We start from the raw sequence: 27,383 nt of genomic DNA, 5'->3' as shown, positions 1-27,383 counted from the left end.
TGTGTTTGTATTTTGTATTGCTTCAGTTAGGCACACTTATTCAATCTTAAAACAAAACAATCTACCTATTTAAACATAGAAGGCTATGATGTGCAAGTTCATTTTATAAACTTAATACGCTAAGAGACAGTCACCCAGATTGGAATCCAGGCATGTTGATGGGAAGTGACACGACTGTGGATGTATTCCTCTTTCAGGAATAAAAGGTAGGCTTTGTTCACAATGTCAGTTAAGCCAGCACTAAATTCAGTCAACTTTCTGTACCTGATATCAATTCAGGCATGAGCACACATTTCTGACAGTTCTATTAATAGAGGGCCTAACTACAGCATTGCAGACTGAAAGGTTATATAAAACAACTCTATTTCTATTATATCATAATGAAAAGTATCCTGAATTTCACCATTAGGTCACTTACTGGAAGTCATCTTACTTAAAAAGAGAAGATACCTATGGCTTATGTATGAATTCCTTATGAGGAACATAGAAGATTGTGGGCTGGGAGAGAAAAGATACGATTTAAGCTGGCATGGATGACCTGGATTCCTTTATTCTGGTAGCAGATTCAACCTTGGAATATAAAAGTGATGCGTGTTTCTTTATAGGAAGCTCTGGCAACTTAAAGTACCCTAACCTTGCTCTGTCAAATCACCTCACAACTCCAAAATGTAGAACATGTCAATTGCTGGTCAGGGCAGGTGTGTGCCTATGACATAAACTAGTTTAGTGTTTCCTTACAGCAATAAAGACTCCATGGAATCCCATCATGGAAATGAAGCTGTCATGCCACAGCAGAATGGGCACTCTGTTGGCTTGCAGTTCGTGTTGCCTGTCCTTGATCACAACTGGCTATCTGTAAAGAGGTAAGAGCCATTCAGTGGCTAGATGAAGTGATCTCTTATGTTCATATCCTACTTCTGTACTCCTTATGCACAAACTCCTTCTCCCTATTGTTTGCTGAGGAAACATGCAGTACATTTTAGAAAAAGGTCTCAAGATAGGAGAGATTGTTTTCTTAAATTTGTTTTCCCATCCCTGACACGCTGCTTCTCTGCAACAGTCTCTCCCATCTCTGCATTAAATGGAAGGACAACAAGAATTTAGATTAATTTCTCTTTCCTGTGACCATTCCTTGTATGATGACTATTCCGATCTTACAGCCATTCACTGTGGTCCTTTCTGCATCAATCTTTTCCCATGGCAAGGGCATATTCATAATCATTCATTTTGTAGTTAGAATAGGAAATTCTAGGAGTTTTTTGTCACCTTAAAAGGGATCAAGGTTTCACCTTCAGCATCTTACTTTGTTTGAACGTCTTTTGTTTGACTTTCTCCCCCAGTTCCTCAGACACAACACAAATCACAGATTACACTGGTAGATAGTTTCTGTTCAGTAAAGAGTCTTCCGGCTGGATTCACACTGTTAGCAACATCTGCTCCTCTACTTCAGCTTCTTGGCAAAAACAATAAGCTGACGGTAAGATAGACATAGCTCCCTGTAACATGTTCAGCAATGTTCATCGGATTTTACATGCTGGAATCAGCAAGAAGACATTTTAAATGGTAACAACATGAGGTATCAGTTTTAGGCTTTAAAAAGGATCCTCTTAGGCAAATGGGGACCATATTGTGCCCATTAGAACGCTTGTAAGTTTGAGTTTCATGCAGTCGATATCTAGCAAACAAGTTGTTTTCTTAACAGTAAAGGTTATATATTTTTCAGGGTTTATATTCTGGATCCAAATTGTTACCAGGAAAAAGTACGCGTTTGCTGAGCTGTGGTGTACCATTCCGCCCCTTTACAACTGTTTTGGCTGTGCACTCCTTGATATATAAGGAGATCCTTTTTGACCAATCCTCAACTGAGTTTGCATGTGAATAGTAAAATCCATATTAGCTCTTCATACGCCAAGGTAACATTCCACCACTACCATGGATGTGTATCATAAATTTAAATCCTCTAGAAATTGCTTATCAGAGAGAATTTGAGGAAAAGGAGACAGCAACTCAGTTATTTTGTCTTTGATTCATAGCTCCCTGCCGTCTTGAATAAGAGTGTAACAAAAAACTAAAAGCCGTTTTGTTTCCAATTAGGTACGAACTATAAATAAAGTAGGAGACTAAACCTGGGGCTGAACACTCCAGTCTGGCCAGAAGTATTTTGTGTAAGTTCAAGGCTACTCCTACAGAGCAGGTTCAAAAGTTTAACTGTTACTCAAATGTTGTTGGGCTCATGTTTCACTGGGAAGTGTGTGTGCATGTGAGGAAGGGGGGTTTCCTGGAAAAAATGGACCAGTGAACCAGTAGCATGGCAAACAGAGAGAAACCTGGTGCAGGAATCACTGCAGCTGCTACAGCGCATCTCTTCAGAACATACCTCAGTGCACAGCATGATGAAAATGTTTATATTTACTTGTATTATAGCAATGTTCAGATTCTCCAACTGAGATCAGAGTGCAGCGGGGTTTACACTAATCCTCGATGATCTCCTACAGAGGTAAGAATCTCCGTTCTTCCATAACTGTCCCAGTAGTTAGACTGGACATGGGTGGCAGTCTGTGGTGCTAAAATGACTTGCCCAAGATGCCAGAGCAAGCTTGCACTGGAGCCAGAAATAGGAGCTAGTCCTGTCTTCCATTCCCTGATACATGAAACCACAATGGCTTTGATGTTCAAACCTCACCATGTGTCTGTCTGTCATTCCCTAAACCCAGCAGTATTCCACCTAGGTCACTGACCACAGATAAGGGTTTTGGTAGGGGCATGAAGAGTGGAAAATGATTGCTTGAGCCAGGGAGAAAAGTTGTGGATGTAAACTAAGTTGTTCACTGAAGGGTGACACCTAAACAAAGCGTTTTGACATGGCTTTTGGATAAGATTCCTGGTTTGGATCAACCTTTAGGGGAATGGTCGTGGTAAAAGTGTCTCTGGAACTGCAGGAAATCCTTACGGAGCCTTATGGTGGTGTTGACTCAGACTCTTGGCAGGGTGGCTCTGTTTAATACCTGCGTAAACCAGAATGACCTTGTTCTAAACTTTATTTGTATAGGCTTATATTATTACTTAAAGAGATAGCCCTCTCAGCTGGGAAATGGAGGATTTCCTTGCTCATTAACGTTAGAACTAGGGCAAAATGCCCACTTGAGAGGTGGTCACTTTAGATAACATGGACATGCTTTTTGGGCAGCACACTGCATTTCTTCCTTCACTATTAGCGAGAAACAGTTAACTTCAGAGTCAAACAGAAGATGAAAGCAGCAGCAATTAATGATGAAATGACTGCCTTGAGTGCCAAAATAGTTATGGGAAGTGTTAAGCTCAAGTGGAAAATGCAGTTTTCTAAGTCATATTTCTACAGAACTGAGTCTGAGAAATTTTTGCTTTGCCACCTGCAAAGCTTGACCTAATTGACAATCAGTTTAATATGCCTGATGGAAAGCAGTCATGAGATCCACTGCTGTGTCAGTTTTCAATCCTTGGAACAAACACAAGGATGTGAAATATGAGGCAGATAGTAATTGATTTGCCTTTCCTGAAATGCTGGGATGTTACTGGAAGGAAATAAACATCAGTATTCTTACTTGAAAAAAACAATGGCACGTATTTGCAAATGGTTATTTGGATATAAATTTGAAGCCAGAGGTTAAAATACAGTTTTCATGCTTCCTTTTTCTACTGTAGTCTGAAACTAGATATTTAAATAATTGATTAATGATTTAAAATGGCAAGTAGGAAATCTTAATTTACATAATTTATTTTCATCATATTTTACATTTATAATTCTTAACTCTTTACTTGAACAAAAGCAGACTCCTTGTGCTTTGCAGCATGTTACTTTTAGTTGGAAGGACAGGAGTAGTCCTTAATTTAAGCTATGTCAATGTGTATCTATTCACACTTCTGTTTATGTCTTTTAGTCATTAAGTACTATTTGGTATCCTTTATTTATTAGTTACTGCGATTTTTTAACTGATTATTTCTGTTCAGTTACATCTAGATGGGATCTAAGATTCAATTAAAATGTGCAAAGGAATTAATGAGAGATGAAAATTTGTCTTTAGCCCCCCAACTTCCGAAATATTAATACCAGCAGATCTTGTCCTTCCGCATGTTTGAGCTAATCATCCTACTGCTTGATTCTACCCTACCCATAGTTTGGAAAAGGGAATGGCAAGCTGTCTTCCTTTTTCAAATCCCTCTCGAGTTCTCAACTCCGAATGAACTAGTCACCAAAATTAACTTGTTGAATAAACTGAAATGAAGAATTCACTTTCTTTCTGCACCTGCAGATGAAGCCACTGTTATAAAAAGCTGGTTCAGCGCTCAACAAGCTATTTCTAGTCATTTACTTAGCAACACCCACCCGTTTGGTGTTCTGACTTTCTCTGAAATTTCTGCAGCAAGCCTGGACTGCATGTATATTTTGTACTTAATGATTCTAGATTTCACTTTAGTGTTGGCTGTCCTGATTTCACATTTTATTTTAAATATATATATATATATATATTTAAAGGACAGACATGTTTGGTTTAAATCAAAGCACGACACTTTAAAATTTGTTTTGCCCTTTAAACTGGTAAAATTTTATTTATTTTTTTATTTATTTTTGCTCACATTTTGCAAAGTGCTCATCACTTACTTCAAACTGTGGCTGACAGCTGTTGTTTAGGAGGTATATAAAGTACTTGGCAAGGTTCTTTTTTTTTTCCTGGAATAGTCTAGAACGGCAACTTGCAGTTCTTTGAGATATGCTCATATTTGTACGTGTGACGTGTTCTAGTGCCTTTCCTAGTACAAAAATAGTACAGTGCACAAAAGGGAAGAAAGCACATATGCATGATGGGTATGCATTTCATAGCAAATTGCTATAGAGACTGATTGAGCAATGGATATAATTGTAACCTGCACAGGGGTAGGACATGGAAACAAGCAGCACGGCCTATGCTGCTGTAGTTCAAGGGGCAAATCCCTTAATGCGAATGCAGTTACACAACACATGAAGATTAGTCCCACATGGGAAGCCAAATGGGTTAAGATAGTGTAACTACAGACATCTATGGGCTGTAGTATTGTCATATAATACAACATTTGCGTCTACTGGAAAATTATACTGCTGTAATTATAATGTACACAGGTACTCTGGCAACGAATTTAATTTCTACAGGAGCCCAGGTAAAACTGGGCTTTGAAGCAGGGAAGGAAATACCAGCTAGGCCTGTTGCTGGAAGCAGGTGAATGGACGAAAGGGAGGAGTACCTCCAGCCTAGGGATTTCTGGTCACTTCTTGCTGCGATCTTGCTTCAGCACTGGATTTTTCTGATCTTAATTTCTTGCTGTGTATGACTGGTTTGTTCTTGCGTAAGTACTAGGCTGTGAACTTCTCAGAGGAGGAGAAAAAGGGGGAGGGAGTAATGGAGGCAGTGAAAACACAGGTGGCTTGAGTTATATTTGTCTTTTTTGAACAGATTAATCACTCTGCTGATTTATACTGTCCACCAACACAAGCCTTATTGTGAGGTACTGAAAATATTTTTTTTTTACTGATTGGAAAATTGAGTGACTGCAGTTCTTCCACAACTGATAGTTAGATAAACTCCCGCAATTGTTCTAAACTTCAAAACAAAGGTTCTTCCTACCTTCATTTAACTTGCTGATTTACTATAATAAATTTTCATAGTATTTTTTCAAGCGGATATACCAGATGAAGTTGATATCAGTGCTCTTATTGATAAGAGTTGTAACCTAATGTGAGCATTACTTTCTGCTATGCATTATTTTTAGCTTAAGACAACAGTGTTACATAACAAGGGAACATAACTGAAGACTAAATATTGGCTATTAATGAGAAGTATCTGTAGTGCTACTTTGAGTACAGAGCAGGGACTTTGCCAAGCTTCTGACTCATAAGAACAAAGAGATGGCAGTTCCTTCACTGGTCCTGAACTTGTTTGAGACAGAAGATGCTACTCGAGCCATGAAAATAAAATCCTGTTACAAGTAGCCTGATAGTCTGTATTACAATGTTGGACTGAAAGTGCACAAAGTGTGCAAATATCGCCATGATTCCAGGCAAAAAAAGAAAGAATGCTCCCATTTTGTTCCCACACCTTTTAATTTTATATGGAAGATCTTTTGAGACCATCTTCAGACCAGGTAAAACTACTAGTAGTATAGAGGGTAGATGGATGGAGGTTATGAATTGAATGATTTGACTGAAAGGTGTAAAATACGAATTTGTCTAGACTTCTAGTGGAATACAGTGCTACAAATACTGGTCAGATGGTGTGAAGGAAGGTTGTTGGATACTTACGTGCCTTTTATACTTGATACCACCTGAACATCATTCTGTATTTCACAAAGATGAAATACCTTCATGCAGTGACAGAAGTAAGAGTTCTCTCAGGATGGGTACCTGGAAAGACCTTTGTGATTGGTCAGTGTTAGATACACACAGGCCCTCTCATGAAGCGAGAATCCCTGGCAATGTCCACCAATCGTTTTTTAACAGAAATATGCAATTGTCTTACTGAGGGAAGATCTAGAGATACTGAATGCCTTGTCTACAATCAGAAACTAAACGGCAGAGCAGTGATTCAAATCCAAGGCTAGCACCCTAGCTTTGGTTGTCCTTCCCTGATTTGCCCCCAAATATTTTGTAGCTCCCACATAATCAGAATCCGTGGCCTGAGTCTTCTCCAATCAAGACTAAGTTCTAATTCTTATTTTAAATAAGACTCAGATCTAGTCTGATGTCTTGTTATGAAGCATCCCTGGCTTTCTATTATCTGTGTTCTACATTAGACTTATTTCCACAGCTCCTTTACCACTGAAGATCACAACAATCTGTAGGCAGTGTATCGGTTGAATACATTACTGAGCATCTTGCAGCGTATGTTGGTGTTCAGAATTTTATGGGCTTGGGAATAGTGCAATTGTATGAGATGAATTAATAAAGAAAAGCATTATAATAGCAAAAGATGCCAGAGAAGAGTCACATCTTACTGTAGAAATAAAAAGAGACCTTTTATCATAGGGAAAATGGAGTAAATGACAATGAAATCTTATGTAGACATAAGAAAAGTGAAGCATGCAAAGTGAAACACTAAGTATGTGGGAAACAGAAGAATGAAAGACACAATAATTATTTTCTAAATAAGAATAAAGGGTCCTCTGGGCTACACTTCTTTCTCTCATAACACAGAGAAGATGGCCATCCCTAAGTACTGCCAAGAGTATGTAAGCAATAATGCATGTTTTTATTGGAAATGATACCAAGGAACAGATTTGTGTTAGTGATTGCTTGCAAATGTTTACCATTGCTGAGTATTTAATAAATAACAATGATTCATATTGTGGTTTTACTAGTGTGCTTGCAAATTTTGTAAAGAATAGTATATGCAAAACAGCCTGAAGATCCAAGTGCTGAAGTCTGAAAATGTCTTGTGCATTAATTAACAAAAATCAGAAGCTAAGCAGGGCTATGTAAGTGTTTCAAAGCTTTAGTATTTATTGTTTTCTTTCTCCCTGTTAACTATTGGTGGTACCATTCGCTTTAGAGGTATGGACCAGAGCAAGGAATTCTTCCCAACTACTCTGCTGCCAAGTTACAAATATAACTGATAGACTTCTGCCCGCACGTAATGCTATTTTGCCCCATTTTTATGGTTTTGTTTTTTCTTTGTTTCATTAAAAGCAGATGTTTGACCGGCCAAGGTTTTACAGACTTCATTACCAGTAGCTGATTAAAATCAAAAGATGCACAGGAAATAAGTGAGTCTGGCCACTTTCTGCATCTGCTCTCATGTTGGAATGGAAGCTGCGCACTGCCTAAGGAGGGTAACTATCAGGGATCCTATAAATACATTTTAATCCCTATTTTCTCTCTAGATCATTTTATAAGTCCTTCCAAATATTTTTTCAATAGCTGTGATAAGCAACAGCATCCTGGGGTTATTATAAGTAAGAGCCTGGAAATGACAGAAGTTTTCTCAGCTCTTGTCAGAATTTCCCAGTGCTGATGGGCAATGCATGGCAATAGAGTTCATGTACTTACCCTTACCAAAATGGTGAATAGAGGTTGCCTTTGGCCTTACTGGAAGCATTAAGTGACAGTAAATTTGCTTTGTGCAGGACACTCTTCTGGGAAATAAAGGCATTCTCAACACTAAATTAGATTATTCTTAATTTAAATCTATGTTTATGCAAGTTTTCAGTTAACCTTAGGTTTAACATTTTAGGTCTCTATTTTGGTCTGAAGCTAGCAAGCCTAGGAAGAGAGAGACCTCACGAGGAAAGGCCTCTATTTTTTGTTCTGTCAATGTTTGTCTGTGTGTCATTACTCACAAGAAATGGCTCCTTATCTGTTATGCTGTCTTCTTAATTAAGAGGGCTCTGGTGTATAAAAGTGAAGACTGCAATGATCACTCAGTGGTTCTTCTGGGGATTAATGTTTCACTGTGGTATGTGTTGGGTCTTTCTGGGATGGAGTCACCTTTCCCTGCAGCAGCCCACACAGTGCTGTGCTCTGCACTCGTAGCTGGAGCAGCACTGGTATCACTCCTGTGTTGTGTCTATTGCTGCATAGTGCTTATTGTAGGACTTATTGTTTCTTTTGTTTCTTTTTCTCCCCATTCCCCTTCCCTTTAATTAAACCATTCTCATCTCAAACCTCAAGCTCTCTGTGTTGCATTTTCTCCCCCTTCGTCTTCGAGGAGAGGGGGAATGAGAGAGCAGTGGAGCTTGGCTGCCCACCCGAGTAAAAGCACCACATGGTAGAAAGGTCAAAACATAGGTTAAATAGACATTTAATCCCATAGTTGTTTGTTTGTTTGTTTTTTTCATTCCCAAATCCATGCAGATTTCACAGCCATTTTCTGCTATAATTGTGACAGAAGCATCTGCAACCCTCAAATGCAATAAATCCAGTTATCAGGTATACCAGTAAAAGCAATTTCAGCCAAAAAAAAAAAAAAAAGTACAGGCAAAACCAGTTAAGTTGGTTAGCAAGACAGTGTCTTTGATGCATGTTAACTATAGTGCCTCACTTCCCTTGACCTCCACAAGCTGTTCTGTGTTTGAATAAATCTCAGCTACAAGAGGAAGCTCTGTTCCAGTGATGTGCTGCTTCCTCCTTTGTCTGATGTTAATGCAAAATGTGCTAACTCACAAAGGTTTTTCCCTTTCCCTTCCCTTTTCTCTTTTTCCTTTTTTCTTTTCCTTTTCCTTTCATTTATTTTTTTAAATTTATCTTTATTTTATTTTTTATTTTGAGAAGGAGGAAATAATTAGAGTGTCTTTCTCCTTTACAGCTCCGTGAGCATGTGCTGGAACAATAATTTCTCCTGCTATAACTTTTGAGGCAGAATTATGTGGATACAAATGAGGAGACTTCCCTATGAAATGAGTTATTTGGATAAATCCCTCAAGAAGTTTTCATAAAGTTGCATTTTGTTTCTTGATTTAAAATTGTAGGAGAAGACTCTGAACTAGTGTCCTTCCCCAGACAAAAGCATGATCTACATGCCTAGAAGTTTGGATATATGGATTAAATGTAAGTAATAATGAAAAAGGTGGAATTTACAGCATAGAATGTGTAAAGTTTATTTGCTCCTATCACAAGGCTAAAGTATGCTTACACTGAGTCCACACTGGGTTTTATGCCATTACCCAAGCAACATGAGAGAAAACATTTCAAAGCAAAAATGCTGGCTGAGGTGGTAAAAAGATGAGGTTACCAAAAAAAACACGTGGTATTTATTAAAACTCACAGAATGAGAATCTTCCAAGCAGATGTTTTCCAATTAAGTCTATAGTGAAGCAGGTGGTCCAATCGGTTTTGTTGGAGTTTTCTAGTAAGAGAGGACTGCTTGTGAAGCATACTTGACTCATAATTGTTGTTAGTCTGGATGGTTCAGTCTCTGGTTACATATTCGTTCCATAAAAAAGGGAGAGACAGACAAATTAAGTAACGGCTCATATTGTTTGTTTTGCCTGCAAAGCTTTGGAAAAAAGTTGGCAGGCCTGTCATGTATCGTTAATCCCTGATTATTCAGCTACTAAATTTTATTCTAAAATACTAAGTATTTCATAACACTATTTTAACCTATTACCTGTTGCTGCCCTAATGTTAATTACATCTAATTGTGGCCACAAACAACACACTGAGATAGAGTAGATTCAATAGACTGCAGGTGCAGACTTTCTCAAACTTCAGTGAGAAGTAGAGCACTGAGGTTTCCTTCTTTCTGGTCAGGACAGGATGTATAGCTGAAGGGAATAACAATTTGGTAAATTCATCAGTCAGGAGGACCATAATGCAAAAGTATACACGTTAGTAGATGAGTAATCTCTGGAGATTTGCTCTATGGTCTTTTACGAGAACAGGGTAGACTATTGATTCTATAATACATCTGAAACTGAAAATCATGCTGAATTTTGCGCATGATTACATTACTTGAGTAGCTTGCTCTCATGACAGATCTGTCACTCTTTGGTTTAAACTGTAAATCAAACTGCCATCCCTACAGACACGCAACCCAGATAGCAATGTGTGAAGTCCAAGTCTGCCTTTACATATTATCAATGCAGAGTGGGTTCAAAACCAGAAGTGATTTATTGTGCAGTTGTGGTTCGGAAACCACAGTGACAAACCTTAAAAAGAAGACAGCCTCTTACCTAAGTTTATTTCCTTCTGCAGCTTCTTCATAGTTATCATCATTGTCTTTATGTCTCCTTGGAGTGGAACATTTCAGGCAGGTCCAGGCAGCTATTTGTTAGGCTCACTGCCTTGCTGAATTGCATTGTTTTATTTTCTGAACTTGTCAGACACTAAATTTACTGAGTCTTGTGGCAATCCATATTGCAGTTATTTGTAGAATCTTAACATTTTTGGATTTGTTTCCATCACATAGGTATAAAATACATAATGGCTATGCCTCAAAATGCTGACCATTTCCACATACATGTATAAACACACACACAAACATATATTCTCTTTTGGCTACTTTATGGTCTTTGTCTGCATGATGCATGTGAGAAGGAACATAGCACATGCAGCTTGATTCATTCCTCTTAAAATCAGTATTGGTAGACCTGGTCAACAATGAATGTTATTTCCATATTCAGTTCTTTCATACACTTTGTTGCTGTTTGCTGGTCAGGGGTTTAGTAAGCTTCCTTTTGTTTTATGTATAGAAATGCTTTGGAGTTAATCAGGATAATGAAATATTCCTCGATTTATATTTTATGGACAACTAGTTTCACTAATAATGGCCCTTCTGACCTAGCTCTCTGAGAAAGCTCTGGCAAAGCCTTCAAAGCTGTTCGTGGCTGTGACAGCCTCAGTATGCAGAATGTTTGATTTTGAAGGGGTATTTGGATGAATAAATACATTTGAAGGCTTTTTGCAGTAGATACTTAAGAATCCTTTCAGGGGAAACTGGAGGCTCTTACACCAGTTGTCTGTGAACAGCCCTGTCTAGATTGCAGGCACAGCATGTTTGTTGGCAGCGTCTCACCTGGATTTAATTAAACTGACAGGAGCACACCAGCGGCTGCAGTGCAGGCTGCTCCTGCGAGCCTTGCTTGGTAACGTAGCACTGCCTGTGAGCGCGCAAGGCACCTCGTTGTGAGCTGCCTCCTGCTCACACCACGGCCTTGCTGCTTCCTAATGAGCATGGCAGCACAGGTTGGGTTGTGGCCACATCAGGGTGGGTGCCTCAGTTCCACATGGAGCATACAGCACCAAGTGGAGCCCCACCAGGACCGCTGCCCAGGCGCTGAGTGGATGCCCGAACAGCCAGGACACGCTGGGCGAGTCACAGCTGAGGGCTCTGGATGAGTAACAGCCAAGAACTCAGTTGCACGCTCAGTTTGGAATAAGCCAGCTTCATAAGTGCATAAAACTGCCAGGGCTTGGCCTGCTGAGTGTCCGCCGACCAGTTCACCACCAACAGTGCTGCTTCCCCCAGCTGGTTCCAGTCGCGCTTCTCAGGTTCAGCCCTCACCACGTCTGCTACCACAGGCAGGTCGGGAATGGGGTAAGAAAATCTGCTGTGCGCATGGCTAGTGCCAAATGCCTCGCATAAACAGGGGCTGACTTGCTGCTGCCATAGAAGGATTTGGCTGCTGGTGGCCTCTTGCGTGACACGGCCACGAGACCTCGTGCCTAAAGGCACCGAGGGGAGAGGCGCTGCTGGAGGCAGTCTGCTGGGGCCAGCGAGCTGTGCCTGCACTGCTCGGCACTCCTGCAGGTGACACAGGCAAACACTGCCAGGACGTGGCATATCCTGACCGACAGAAAGCAACAGGTCAGCCAGAACAATACCTGGCTGTGAAGAAACGAGCTGTAAGCGTGCCTAAAAAGAAAAAAAAAAAAAAAAAGAAAGTGAAATGACAGCGGGCAGCGCTCTGCAGCCCGCTTAGTAGAAGCGCACTGTCACAAAGCTCCGCAGAATTATTTGGCCTGGTGTGGCAGCGTGTGTGCATGTGTCTGTGTGTCTGTATGTCTGCCTGTGTGTCTGTATGTCTGTCTGTGTGTCTGTATGTCTGCCTGTGTGTCTGTATGTCTGCCTGTGTGTCTGTATGTCTGCCTGTGTGTCTGTCTCTCTGTGCCCGTGCCCTTGTGCGCGCTGGGCTCTGCCCGGCCGCCGCTCTTCGGGCGCCTCCCCGCGGCACGGCCCGGAGCAGCCCTGGCTGAGATAAAGCAGATCTGGTGTTTGCCTGCCCTGCCTTTAAAGCCAGCTGGTCTTCGGGCTAATTTCAGCATTTCTTCATTTATTTTTTTTTTTTACCCGCGGTTGTGGCTGCAGATAAACTTTTTAATTTCTACAGAGCGGCGCTGGTTCCTTGTCGCTTCCAAGCATAGTCAGTTCTTGACTTCGCTGCATTAATCAAGCAGTGGGATGCGTGGGTAGTTGCACTAACATCTACTTGCTGGAGGTTCTCTGGTCTGTAGTAGAGAAAAAGTAGCAGGGAAATACTGACTAGACGGCAACAACTGCGTACTGGTGTGGTAAAATGGCACATGGAATTGTTTTCAGAGGCAAGCTGACTTCAGTGGAACAACAAGTTGCCTTGTTGGACTGGGGGAGATGCCCGTAATTTATATCTAAATCCTCCCATAGAAAGTTGAGAGCTAAGATGTTACCAAAAAAAAAAAAGTCCTCTCTTGAAATAAAATTAATGTAGATTTATTCGCAATTAAGTTTCACTGAACAGGACCGTGCCTTCTGGTTCGTGAAATGAGGATAGGATGCAATACTGCACTGTTAAGCACACAAAAGTAGGGAAGTCCAGATTTCACAAAATGGCCAAGAATGCTAGATGCCATTTCATTTTCAGTTTAGTCTGAAGTGTGAAACACATGGTCTTCAAAAAAAAAACCCAAAACACCGCAATATAGACTCGTCTTAATCCATGAGTCACAAACCAATCTGTAATTGTTCCAATTAGCTGCCTCGCGCTTAAACTCTTACAGTTTACTGTTGATTTTCACTTTAAACTTTCTTAACAGGATGCAAAAATAAATTACCCTCTGAAGCTGGTAATCCACAAAATGGCTCAAAAGACACGTGGCTATTTTTCTAAAAAATTGATATAATAGGACAAATCATGCTGGCAAAGTTAAACAAAAATATTTTTCAAATCTGAGTGGACAGAAGAAAGGCAGGGAAGAAAGGCATCTGCTCAGAACAGAGAAACCAGAATGCCTTCCTGTGTCCTTTCTTCCCCTTTCAGTCCCCTTTTTTGGGGAGAAAGGGGAAGAAATCCTGTTGCTCAGTTCAGAACTGTGGAACATGCATGGTTCCAGCAAGGGAGCAGAGGAGTGCAGGTTGCTTTTTTATTTGGTGTCATTCCCAGACCCCTACCCCAAACAGAAAGTAGTCTGCAATGTGAGTTGTTTGCTTAAATTGCTGATTTAACCTAAAAGTTCAGGATCTTCATGGAAAGGATTCTGTCCTAGGGGCAGATCTGGCCACTGCAAAGCAGATGGGAGCTAACAGGGAGAAATGACTGGTTAGGTGGCAAGGACAAATGTTTTTGTTTGTTTGTTTGTTTGTTTGTGTTTTTTTTTTTTTTTTTTTTTTCTATTTTAATGGAGACAGATATGTGTGTGAGTGTATGATGTGGTGGTAAAGATCTGAGTTGCAGAGAAAGCAAATGACTTGTCCAGAGCAGCACAAGAAGTCTGTGGTAAAACAGGGCTCAAGTCCACAATAGGTAACTGGTCTACTGAACCAGCTTCTCTAGCTTCCTTTTTTTCTTTCCCTCTCTTCTGTAGAAAGGCTGCTTTTAGCTCTAACAACTCACTGAGACCTTGGCAAAGATTGTTAATAATTTTTTTCATACATGATGTCTCAGATCATTGTAGAACTGTGCACTTTTATTTCTTGGATGCACAATGGATTATTTTGCTTCTGTTTAAGTTGTCTTCTTCTATAGCACTTTTGATTAGCAAAAACACAGGACTAAAGCTTTTTTTTTTTTTTTTTTTTTTTTTTTTTAAGTTCTTCCTACAGAGAGGAACATTTAATTTCAGTTTTTAGTGGCTGGGCTTCATCACCGGAAATGACTATAGTGATTGAAGTTCCTCATAGCTTGAACGCAAAATTGACTTGTAGCTTGTTGCACTAAGGAAGCACTTTATAATACATGGTGCCTTTCTGCGCTGGGAAATATGCAGAACCCGAGTGCGCATGAAAGCACAGGCTTGCAGTCCCAGCCACATCCTGAGGAGCAGAATTATGGAGCTACTGAAGCACATGAGAGACAAGGTCCATTTGTGTCAGTGTTAAGGAACAGTCCAGCAAAGAGAGATTACCTGACAGTTGGTGTGCTATGCTATGCGAATTTAATAAATTTCATGGACTGGTTTATTGTACCAGGTGAGAGTCTATTTCCTCTTTCTAAGGAAAAAGAAATTTCTCAACAATTCTACTTATTCCTTAGCTACAAATGTTTCGTAATGTAATGGTATACTTCTAAATGTCAGTTTAATCTTTCTTGCTTAACTGCTTTAGCCTGTTGCTCATGCTCTCTATGAAATTTGCAACTATACATTTGAAAGATGAATAAATGATCTATTAGTTATTAGTTGTTAATAGAACTCTTATACAAATCATGTTTGTTAAATGCTTAAGAGTCGTAGTTTTAAAGCTATGTTACAAACAGACTTTGGTATACAGAGCAAATAATCTATTTTCGTGTCTGGATTCCAGAGCTATGACTAAGAAACTTCTCTTTATTGTGTACAGCAGCTTACGAAGCCTTCCTTGGTTTAAATACATTAGATGTGGTATTCCTGTATCTGAAGTGATGACATTCCCTCCATTGAAAGTACAAAAAATTATGTTATCATTGTACAAGTTTGTCTAAGGAAGATTTAGCTTCCTTATGAGCTTGTGGAATGTATGTGATTTCTTCAATGAAAAGTGTAACGTGACAGTGTAAAAAGAATGGAAACCCGTTTCTCTAAGGATCACCTACCAAATTTAGAAGTTGTTTTCTAATAAATAATATCCTTCTTCCAAAACATTTGTTTTTGATCTAACCATGAACAACAAAGCATTTCTTCTATTAAACTAATGGGATTTTTTTTCCACTCATGTAAACTGTGGCCTGTATGAATTCTTTTGCTTAGAATCACCTCTAAGCATCTATCAGGCTTCCAGGGATCTTATTCAGAAACGTACAGGAAACACTTGCGAGCTCACTGCATTTTACTTCTGAGTGTCCTGGAAATCATAAATGTTTTAGAACCTTGTGAAAACCTCAAGGATGGATTACTAAATCTGGAATTAATATCTAGTGTTAGTACACAAACCAGTTATTTTTACTATTTAGACCATTAAGAAATTTAAGACATTCAGTCAGTATCTTTAAAAATTGAGAGGCTAGTGGGTTTAGGAGTTAAAACTTTCTTCTACTGAACATTTATTAACCGCACATGTAAGAGGGAAGGAAACAAGTAGGGGTGCACGCTGAATGATATTGCAAGACTGCTTGTGAAAAAAAATCCTGTGTATGAATGCTGTTGTCGAGTAACTTTCCCTGGAGAAGGGTAGGGGACAGGAGAGGACAAAAATACCTTTGAGCAAGAACTGGAATGCTAGGAGGGTATGCACTTGGAAGTATGAAGTGTCAACAGTCATTTGGCTCATTCCTGGCTTTGAACTATTCTTTGACTCCCGTACATGCAGAGTTTAAAATTTTTAAGAAGGCCTGCGAAGTAAAGGTGGCCTACCAGCTGACACGCTCAGTTCCCTTTGGGGACTTGTAAAATCCAAGAGCAGAGGTGGGGGTTATATCCAGGCCCTTGAAATAACAGGCATCTATTTTAATTATAATATATGACTAAAGCACTTTTTCATCAACTCTGTGACCTCTTAATCCATGAGGGAATTCTGTTTACAAAACGCAGTCCGTATCACAGCAATCTACTCTTATCTGCTAGAATTTAGCTGCAGTGCCGAATTCTTGCATCAGTACTTTTGAGTTTGGCTCCCATAGATAAGATATCTTGTTAAATGTAAGTTAACAGGAAGGTAAAAAAGCAGAGGCTCGAGTACTTGTTTAAAAGTAATCTGGTGGCAGTTAAGAGGTTGTGGTTTCCAGGCAGTTTTGCTCACAAGATTTGACAGAGTTTTAATTGATCTTCACGTGGTAAATAAGCTCTTCCATTTAGTTGTCTGCTAGAACTGAGACTTCAAGTCATTAAAAATAGTGATCGTGCAGAGTTTTGCCCCTCTAATCTGTTGCTCTGTTCCAAGCTGCTCACATCAATGCCTTGGCATTTGCCAGTATCTGGTCAGGCCAGTCGTTCAGTTGTCTGGAGGGGATAATGTTTTAATGGTGCTCGGTTTGAACATCGGTTTGAGCTGAAATTGTGGTTCAGACCAGGTCTTTTAATAGCTGTGGTTTGTAACAAATAATCCAGTAGTTAACAGCTGAAGTTCCTGTAACGCAGTATTTCTGTGTGTTGATAATCACCTACCAGGAGAGTAGATACTGTCCATTGCTGTGTTTTAATTCTGCCAATTTCCCTTGCCTAAGGCAGGCCTTTAGCAGGTATTTGCTGTTCTGAATGAGGTCATAGACTTTAACTTCTGAGACCACTCAGGAAACTCTAAATATGTTCAATAGTCATTGAGAAACAGCTATAAAACCCCCAGTGCCGCTGTTAGGCTAGACCTTGGTCTGTACTGACTTGAAGTCCCATCAGTAAATAGTGAGGAGACTGATTACACTGCAGCCACGAGGGCTGTGGGAGAGCACGCATTTAGCTTTAAACTAGCTGTCTCAAGAGTGCTTTTCAGTTGGCTGCAGCAGTACAGGACATGGCATTACATTTAAAATCCACTGTAGGAGCAGAGGAGATACCTCTTGCTAACCACACCCTGAGCTCCATTCTGCTGCAGATCAGCTTCTAGAGGCAGGGCCGACAATTTCACAGAATGCGTTGTCTTAAGTGGTGGCTCCATCCCTGAATAACATTTTGATTTAGACTATAACAATGGCAAAAGTAAAGCTGCATGAGAACACACGTCTGTGTTGAGATCTTTCAAGGTCATCAAAGTATGGTCATTCAAAATAATATCTTTGGCTGTTTTTACTTTCTGTTTCAGAAATACAATGCAAAAATGCAGGCTGGGTGTGATGGTAGATCTGCAGCCTTGGAATGACAGAGAGATGAAAATGAGCTTTTTGTCTCAGAAGCATTCATGCATCCATGAAGTGCCTGATCCATGGATCTTCCCTCCGATTATTACTTTTGTATCTTGCTTCCACACTTTTTTACAATTCTTCTAACCTTTTCATCAGCTATTGAATAGTTAGAAATTGAGATAGAATTTCTGTCTGCTATTTATCACAAATAGAAACAATCACTTTTGGAGAAGTGTGTCTCTTCACCATCACCACTAAAAAAATGTTAATTTGTAAATCCACAGTTATTTACATCTCAGCTGATCTCTGCAAAACTGTCATGGAACCATAGTCCAATCAAAATAACTTCTCTCTGAATTACAGTAGTATTTCCCTGGCTGATTTTGCCACCATTGGCTAATGAGGACTGTAGCCATCTGCATTCTGAAAAATCCAATACTCATTAATTTGAATGTTGTATATTCTGAAACTGTTAGCAGTTTCAACAAGAAATACAACGGTTGTGATTGCAATAGTCAGTAAACTGACTCTTGTAAGACTATATAGATAGTGGAAGATCATGCATTTTATCTACAGTGATAAGAAATTTTAATTCTCTGTGTATCTAAGTTTGTGGTAATGGTTTACGTGTAAACTGGGAAGCTAAATGTGCTGCCGTTCTTGCAAGCCCTCTTCTTGAAATGAATCTTTGAGTTGGCAAATGAATTTATTCACAAAGAATAAATAGTGTACTTTGCTGTCAATCAGTGTTTGACTCTGTTGCAGGGATCCTGTTGGATATACAGAAATACTTTAATCTCAGAGATGAGGAGGCAGGTCTACTGCAAACAGGTAATAAAATCTTTTGAATTCAGATAGCTTGCTTTGCCTAGTGTCTATATGGTCTGTTCCTAAAATACAGTCTGTAACTTATCATTTCTAGTTCCTACTTGTGTATGGTATTACTCTTGTGGGCAGGCAGACTAAAATGTGAAACTGAAAGTCTTTGGTTCAAGAAAGACTAGGCTTAAGTTCTTCAAGAATCCCACAGCATGTATTAAAGAATTTCTCAGTTAAGAAATATAGAACTTGAGCAATTCATGCCTGTTTTATTTTATATGTATATATACATCTATGTTCTTGTCTAATTGCCTACTATTTCTTCAAAGTCAGCCTGCCTTCAATCTTTACACTAAAAAATAAATTGAGTTTGTCTGAGGGCTGAGAAGAACCATAAGAGTAATTTGACCAATATTGTACTTGTGCCTTCTTGGATTTCTAGCCTTCATCTTGTGTTACATGGTGGCTGCCCCCTTCTTTGGATACCTTGGTGACCGGTACAACAGGAAAATCATCCTTGGAGCTGGTATTTTCTTCTGGTCTGTTGTAACATTAGGAACCTCATTCATCAGTGAATCGGTATGTTGCTTTTTTAGAGGATACAAATAAATCATCTGCATATATCTGCAGGACTTGATAGAGTCCTCCTTTGATCACATTTGGAAAAGCTGTCAGTGAGCACTTGCTCCCCAAGCCTGGACTATATGGACTTTGTGCTGGAATGCTTTATAGGATGGTAAAGTCCAGCCGAGGCAATGGAGCACCTACACATTACTGTTGCAATTGATGGGATCTTATTTCTCTCCCGCATTCTATTGATTATGACATTAGGGTGTAATGCATTTTCTAGCAAGCCTGGATAATTTATTGACCATATCCTGAAATTCTGTTAGTCTGTCACTGTAAGAAGGAAACAGCAGTGGGATGTTGAGGGAAGTAGGTGTGAACAGATGGGCTATAGACAAAAGGCAGCTGAATTCTTATCTGCTATGCTATATTTGACCCACTAAAATACACCTCTTTAGCAGTAAGATTTCTTTCTTGGACTTTTTTGGACTATAATATATCTTTTGTCTGCAGTATCACTGGATGTTCTTTCTTTCACGGGGACTAGTTGGCATTGGCACGGCCAGTTATTCCACAGTAGCACCTACCATCATTGCAGACCAATTTGATGAGGGAAAAAGGACCACAATGTTATCTGTCTTCTATATCTGCATTCCAGTGGGAAGGTTGGTTTTCTTGATGGTAATTGACTTGCCTTTTGAAATTCTGTGTGACCAGGCCTGTAATTCAATATACCCTCAACCTTGATTAAACACATTTTTACATATATCTGCATTGGCAAAAGGATTTGTCACTTAATAGCATCTTTAAATAGCACTGATTAGGTTTATTTCTGTATTTACATTGAAGGAAAAATTGCTTTTTTCCCTCAAATTTAAGGGAGAATCTAAACTCTGAAGACAGATAAGCTTTGTATAAAACATTAAATCAATTCTGAAAGAAATGTGTGTGTGAGAGTAGTTTTTTATTTGTTTGTTTATTTGAGAACAAGCTTTCAGATATTTGTTTACTTGACAAATTTTTGAGATCCCTTCATTAAACATCTTCCAAGGAAGAACTGGCACTTTCCTCTCCTCTTTTAGTTAAAGTGGCGTGTGTGAAAGAGGCAGAAAAGGGCTTTGTAAATGGTTCATATTCTTTATTAGAGCAGGCAGTCAAGGTTGAGGCCTGAAGCCAGATTAAAACTAAAGGAATTCCTGCAGGGTGTATTTCACATGGCTAGCGCAGAAAGGAGCAAATAATAAAGCACTTTGTAGGCTGCCTAATCTAGGTTTGCAGTGTCATCCTACAGAACATATATTCCCCGTGAAATCTGGGACATTATTACCACTGTCTAAAGGCTGCTCTGACTTTAGACTCTCTTTTTAATACCCATTTGGAAACACACTAGCACAGACCATGGGGGTTGTTTCTGCTTACCTATTTTGAAAACTATGACAGAACACTCCCCAGTGCTCTCCTTAGCCAGTGAGACATGTCATGTCAGCCAGAAGAGTTCATTAGTGCCTGCTGATAATCCCTTTCTGTTGCTTACAGTGGTCTTGGTTATGTCCTAGCATCCAGCATGGCAAATGTCACAGGTGACTGGCACTGGGCATTCCGGGTGAGTTATTCACTTTCACTCATGGGGCTGAGCTGTTCATTGTAAAATCGTAATTTTGGCTGGGGTTTGGATTACTTGTGTTCTTTGTATAGAGTTGAGTGGTGGAGGAGCTTTCTATTCTCTGACTGGTCATGAACTTGGTGTTTAAGAGAACTCTTCCTGCAAGACAAATGGAATACTTATGCCTAGCTCCTGCAGAATGAAAGCAGGCATAGGGGAAATTGTACAGCAGCCAGGGCAGGTGTTGTACCTCATACCTGAGGACACGCTTGGAATGGTTATCAGTGCACCAAGATATCCTCAAACAGAGGAAACTGAAGGTAAAATGATCTTTGTACTGGTAGCACCAGTATAATTCTTCAGGAAAATAAAGGGAAGGTAGCCAGGTTATTTTTTTATTTCTTTTCTGAGATGCTGTTAGGAATAACTTCTAGTATTTGAGGGTTTCAAGAAAAAAAAAAAACAAACACTTCTGTTTTGGTCATGTCATCACGATGTCTCCACATATTGAGCACCTAGTGCTTTGGAAATACTTTTTCCAGATCCTCCTAACTTATCTATAAAGTTAAGTACCAATTACAGGATATGTGAGGAAGAATGTTTACTGGTATGACAGTCTTTTATGGCTGCATCCTTTGTGATCAGAGTACTCCAATATAGTTTTCTTTATGTTTTCCTCCAAAATCACAGAATCACAGAACCATTAAGGTTGGAAAAGCCCTCCAGGATCCTCTGGTCCAACCACCCCTTCTACCACCATCACCCACTAAATCATGTCCCTAAGCACCACATCCAATCTTCCCTTAAACACCCCCAGGGATGGTGACTCCACCACCTCCCTGGGCAACCCATCCCAATGCCTAACAACTCCTTCTCAGAAGAAATTTCTCCTAATTTCCAACCTGAAACTCCTCTACCACAACTTGAGAGCCATTCCCTCTTGTCCTGTCACTAGTTGTCTGTGAGAAAAGGCTGATCCTCAGCTCCCCACAACTTCCTTTCAGGTAGTTGTAGAGAGCATAAAGTCCTGAGCCTCCCCTTCTCTAGACTAAACAATCCCAAGCAATCATGTATCTTTATGATGGGGAGAGGGAATCTATTGTCCTTCCTCCAAAGTCACCATAAACTACCAAAATCCACTCTTCTTCTTTACAAATATGACTTGTAGACAGAAAGTCACATTAATAATTAATTCTGATCAATCTGTAATTCTCCAATATGTAATTCTAGCATTGAATCTAAATTGCTGTGGAGTTTTTTTCTGTAAGAAAAAAGGTATCCTGGACATAACCACCTTTGTGTCTACAGGTAACTCCTTGCCTGGGAGGTATAGCACTGGTTCTTCTGATTAAACTGGTCCCTCACAAGATCCAGAGAAGGACAGAAGCACACAGAGCATTGAGCATCTCCGGCACAATACGAGTAGCAGCTGAAAAACCTGGTGTCCAGAGATCTGCCAAGACTACTTGGTGGCAAGATGTCATATCACTTGCCAAGAAGTAAGTGATTTAACAACAAAGGTTTCTTCCACTGAAAAATGACCGTTCCACTATTAGAAATATGGCCTTTGAATTCTGCTCAGCTCCTCTGTACTACATGCTGTATGCAAGATGTTTGACACCATTAATGAAAGCTTTCTTCCACTCATTTACAGAAGTAGTGTGTAAGAGATTCAAATTTTCTTTTTTTTTTTTCTTTTTTTTTTTTCCGCTACTATCCTGCCATTTTGAGGAGGGCGAGGAAGGAAAAGTTATGATGGCAGTGTGCTCCTGTTTAAATCCAATTCTACTTTTCTACTAAGTTTCCCCTTCCCTCTTGCTTTAACATGTAGGGTAGGCTAGATAGGTAAAAGTGCACATTTTGCAGGTGTAACTTTATCTGTAATTCTTCGTGCCCACAGAAGGTTATCAGCATGTCTCAGGCAATCTTTATATGGTATTGGAGAGCCTGCTGTGCCTCTGATAAAAGAGGTCAGATTCTGCAAGACCCCAATATGGTTTAAAAAGTAATTGTATGTGTGTTTCAACCAGCTAACCCGGGTTAGGCAGATGACCTCTTGCTTGTAACCGCACAAAACTTAAAATCAACACCATCTGACCTGCAGGATGAAGTAAAACACTGATTGCAGCCAGGTTACCCTGTAGTTAGTGAAAACCCTCCCAGGGTCAGGGAGTAAAAGATGGATCTGGTTTGAGAACAGCAGGTGCCGCTGTGCACCTGCGCCAGACCTGCTCGACACTGCCTGTGCCTGCAGGCTGCTTTCCCAGGAGTCCCGATTAAATGCTTTTAGTTAAAGACATGCACCTCTTGCCTCCCTGTGAGATTTTTTTGGAGTGTTCCTCTTCTGGAGGAGCCAGCATTTTCTAATTGGTGATTAGATTTGCATCCAATTTGCATCTGGAACAGCAAGTACATTAGAAATCCTGTTTGTTGGATCACAATTTGAAGGCAGCAGCAGTCTGAGGTGAATCAAAGAGGAACCTTCCTGACATTTCAGCAGCCAGACTAATGTCAAAGTTGTTTTTCCTGTGACAATGTTCCTTATAACCTCCAGCAATGTTGTAAAAATAGATTCTCATTTTCTTTTCCTTTTGGTACTGATTCCCAAAGCATAAGGACATACTCTTTAAAGCCAGGTGGTTCCACACTTAATTAAGTGCAAGAGCCATTTATCTTTAAAAGATGAAGAATTAGATTCATATCCTAACAAATCTTCTTGTCCAGTGGTCAGCTGGTCATTTGCAGCACTGTGAAGCCTTAAGGCTTCAAGACTCCTCATTGACCTCAAAGGAGACTTTCTATAAACTATTAGCTAGAAAAGGACCAGTAAAAAGTTGATTTTCTACTACAATGGGGCAGTAAGGTGACGTGGTTTGGACAATTTAAAAATGTTTCTTCTTTTATCTGCTAGTTCTCTGTGCAGACTGAAAGTCAATTTACTCAAGTAGAGTTAAGCAGTGATCGAACCACTGCATCTTAACAGTTTGAAAGACCCAGAAGTTATTCTCATTTATATTGGTTACACAAGCACCTGAAAACCATCCTAAGGCATTTAGGCTTGCACATAGAACCCTTTCATTTAGCTACTAAGCCACTAAATTGTTGCCCACTCTCTGTTGTTGCAGTTCTACTAACAAAAGGTCACAATTGTTTTAGCAGAAGTTGACAATAAAATCTGCAAAAGACCATGGCTGGGATTTAACATGAAATCAATGGTCATACTCTTCACTCTAACTAGTATTTTGCTGTCAAAGTTCATAGATAAAGTGTCATCAAAATGCCTATCTTCAAGTGAGTGCATTTTGATTATAAGATACCTAAGTGGACTGTTTTGTTATCGCTTGAAATCCTGGATAGTGCACATAGGCACTCACATCCCATTCTTTAAAATTCTCTCATTTCTTTCTTTTGACTTTCAGTTGCAGTTTTGTCTGGTCCTCGCTGGGTTTGACTGCCATGGCCTTTGTTACTGGAGCGCTGGGAATGTGGGTACCGATGTTTCTTTACAGGGCTCAGGTTGTCCAGGGCACTGTATCACCATGCATCGAAAAATCATGCAATTCATCTAACAGGTGAGGTGTGTGCAACTGTGGAAATACACATGGAAACACTGTACAGTGCTAAATCACAGTTTGTTTCCAAAGACAGAAGGTAGGATGTGACTGTGAATACTTTTTGTGAAGGCAAATGGGTGTGAATGTTAGACTAAATTGCTTCCAGGTATGCTGAGACACTCCTATTTATTTGTTTGTCTATAATCATGCAGTTAACTGGAAAGATGCTGCCAAACCTATTTAAGTAAAGAGGAAATAAGCAGTAACAGCAACATTTACAAGGAAAAAACCTCACCTGTAGAAAGGAGATTTCAGTTGACTATTGACTCTGTACCCCAACTAACTTAAATACACATTTAAGCATGTTTAAGTTTTACATTTTTGTAACTTTGCTATTACCTTCCTGATAGTCTGTTTTTAAAACTACTCTCATGTTGGCTAGATGATTGTGAGTCCCAGCATGAAGCAAGCTTGATGAATTTGATCTAGTATCGTATTGCATCAAAACAGGATAATTTGTGAGGAACTGCCAGCAGAGCTCAACTTACAGAGACAGTCCAGACCAATAGAGATGCATGAAAAAAGTGTCAAATGTTGAGCTGGCAAGGTGAATTTGCAACAGGAGAGGAATCTGAAGTAATCATAATACATGTACAACTTGGTGGAGGTCTCTTTTGCCCAGCTTGGAAGAGAATTCTTTTCCTTACAGTGTGTTGTCCAGAACAGAAAAAGATATTCAGTGTTGCCCTTGAGTCTTCATAGCTGACCTTAACAACACTGAGCACTGTTGTACTTTTCACCTATGTACTGACTCCCTACCAGTGGCCTCCATGCAAGTGTCCCTACATTTCTTCTGGAAGTATCCAGATCTGGTTTCAGTCCCTATCTTCATGATGGATTTCCAAGAACTGCCTGCTTACAATCTTCTCTTTCCACATAGACAAGTAAAGGCAAAAACAGTAACCAAAAACTGTTATTTTTTTTTCTTCCCAAGGGAATAACCAAGTCAACTCAAAAGTTGTTTCTGAGTTGTAGCATAACGAGATGACTCGCCTGATAGGAGACAACCACTGCAGCAAGGCCTTAAATGTACACATTTTCCCCTTCCTGCTTCATTTTCAATACAGACTTGAGCTCAGTCTGAAGGGAGCTGTCCAGTCATCCACAGGTACCTCAATGGGAAATGCAGTTGTCCTTCCATGGATACCACCACTGGCACGTTATTTAATAGTGAATAATGCTGAGGAAATGAGTGAATTAGGAGTTTGGCTCAGGGTAGGCAGAGAGGGGAAGCTGAACCTTCAGATACCGTTTAAATACTTCATTTTTTAAGCTGATGATGTTAATCTTATGCTTTCTAATCCTCCTTCTCAATTATTATTCCACAGTAGTGTTGTTAGAGCAGACATAGTCCCCAGGGAAGCAAAAGGGAGCACCTGATAGTTTAACCTCATGTACTGCATCTTACAGGATGCTTTAAAAATAACCTTGGCATAAGCTAGTGCCAGAGGCAGCATAAGGCTGATTTTAGACCGTTATTCCAGGGGGATAGAAAGAAAAATAATATAAACAGTTATGTCAGCCCTGTAGCTGACAATGCTGGGAGAACTGAGATGCACATTCCCAGACCTGCCCAGGGATACTTTAAGGACGCTGTCCCCTCTGGCCATTCAGCAGTTGTAGGCTTTTATTAAGGATAAGGCCATGTCACTTGGACTCCCTGGAAACACAAATTCAAATAGCACCACAGCTGACTCAGGTCTCAATCCTTTCAAGGTAGATGAATAGGCACTATGAAATTTTTATTCTGGTCTTTGTGCAGACACCTTCAAACAGATCAGAGAGGTGTGTGAGCATTCTCAAACCCTAAAAGATCCCATAGAGTCCTTTCCCTGGGATTAGGCTTCGCTGCTTCCCTTTTCCCTGTCAATTGAGCTGTGCTCTGGTTTAGTTTTGGCTGTTCCCTTTTCTTCCAGGTGTAGGTTTATTTCAACTGAAGCATATAACACATAAGTTTTCTAAATACAATTACACAAATGCTTAGATAAAGTAATGTCACCTTGTTACTTGCCTCTCCTGGACAAATCTGCAAATTACTTATTCTGTCTGTTCAATCTATATTGTCACTAATAAGCTATAGTGAGTGACGGATCAGGATCATGAAAAACTTACAGAGTACAGCTGTGCTTAAGATTTGTTACCTAGTATAGCAGTATTGTTTTTTCTTGTAGAACTACTGAATTCTTCCTAATCAGCCAGAAGGAGATGAAAAAGAGGAATCACAGAATCACAGCAACCTGAGTATCTCAGGTTGGAAGGAATCCACAAGGATCATTGAATCCAACTCCTGGCTCCACACAGGACTACCTAAAATTTAAATCATATGCCTGAGAGCACTGTCCAAATGCTTCTTGAATCCGTCAGGCTCATTTCCTTGACCATTTCCCTGGGGAGCCTGCTCCAGTGCCCAACCGCACTCTCAGTGAGGAACCTTTTTCTAATATCCAACCTGACCTCCCCTGTCCCAGCTCCATGCCATCCCCTCAGGTCCTGTCGCTGTCCCCAGAGAGCAGAGCTCAGCGCCTGCCCCTCCACTCCCCTGTGAGGGAGCTGCAGGTCGCCGTGAGGCCTCCCCTGGGCCTGCTGTGCTCAACAAACCCAGGGACCTCTGCTGCTCTTCATATGTTGTGCCCTCTAAACCCTTCACCATCTTTGTTGCCCTCCTTTGGACACTGTTTAATAGTTTTATGTCTGTCTTATATTGTGGCGCCCCAAACTGCACACAGTTCTCGAGGTGAGGCTCCACCAGTGCAGAGCAGAGACAATCACTTTCCTCAGCTGGCTAGCAATGCTGTGTTTGCTGCACACCAGGATATGGTTGGCTCTTTCTCACTTGTATTCAACTTGCCTTCGACCAAAACCCCAGATCCCTTCACAGGGGGGCTGTTCTCCAGCCTCTCATCCCCCCATCTGTATCTATGTCATATCCAGGATTACCCTGTCCCAGGCACAGGTTGTGGCTTTTTCTCCTGTTAAATTTCATATGGCTGGTGATTGCCCAGCCCTCTAGTTTACCAAGCTTCTTCTCTGCAAGGCTTCTCTACTCTCAAGAAGTCAACAGCTCCTCCTAATTTATTATCATCCGCAAACCTAGTATTCATTCAAGTCTGGCTTCC

The 27,383-nt window shown here is 40.2% G+C and overlaps 1 protein-coding gene across 9 annotated transcripts in view; it reads left to right on the top strand.

Annotated features, from left to right (window-relative positions):
- LOC309885902 (protein spinster homolog 3-like) overlaps positions 1–27,383 on the top strand; it is a 44,078-nt gene that overhangs the window by 1,559 nt on the left and 15,136 nt on the right. For 2 of the 9 annotated variants that reach the window (XM_082776303.1, XM_082776308.1), the window contains exons 2-11: positions 741–863; positions 7,697–7,836; positions 9,309–9,550; positions 14,508–14,885; positions 18,430–18,495; positions 18,926–19,062; positions 19,564–19,715; positions 20,587–20,653; positions 21,962–22,152; positions 24,073–24,225. In XM_082776303.1, the coding sequence (XP_082632429.1) occupies positions 14,678–14,885; positions 18,430–18,495; positions 18,926–19,062; positions 19,564–19,715; positions 20,587–20,653; positions 21,962–22,152; positions 24,073–24,225 (974 nt within the window). In that variant the 5' untranslated portion in view covers positions 741–863; positions 7,697–7,836; positions 9,309–9,550; positions 14,508–14,677. Of the gene's footprint in view, positions 1–324; positions 585–740; positions 864–2,360; positions 2,498–7,696; positions 7,837–9,205; positions 9,551–14,507; positions 14,886–17,624; positions 17,773–18,429; positions 18,496–18,925; positions 19,063–19,563; positions 19,716–20,586; positions 20,654–21,961; positions 22,153–24,072; positions 24,226–27,383 lie in introns of those variants that run through there. The other 7 variants (XM_082776304.1, XM_082776310.1, XM_082776309.1 and 4 more) reach the window with 7 other exon arrangements.

This window comes from Aythya marila, assembly GCF_965140915.1.
Source record: "Aythya marila genome assembly, chromosome: 20".
NCBI lineage: Eukaryota > Metazoa > Chordata > Aves > Anseriformes > Anatidae > Aythya > Aythya marila.
The sequence above is the reverse complement of the archived record's forward strand: the minus strand, read 5'-3'. Positions and strand labels throughout refer to the sequence as shown.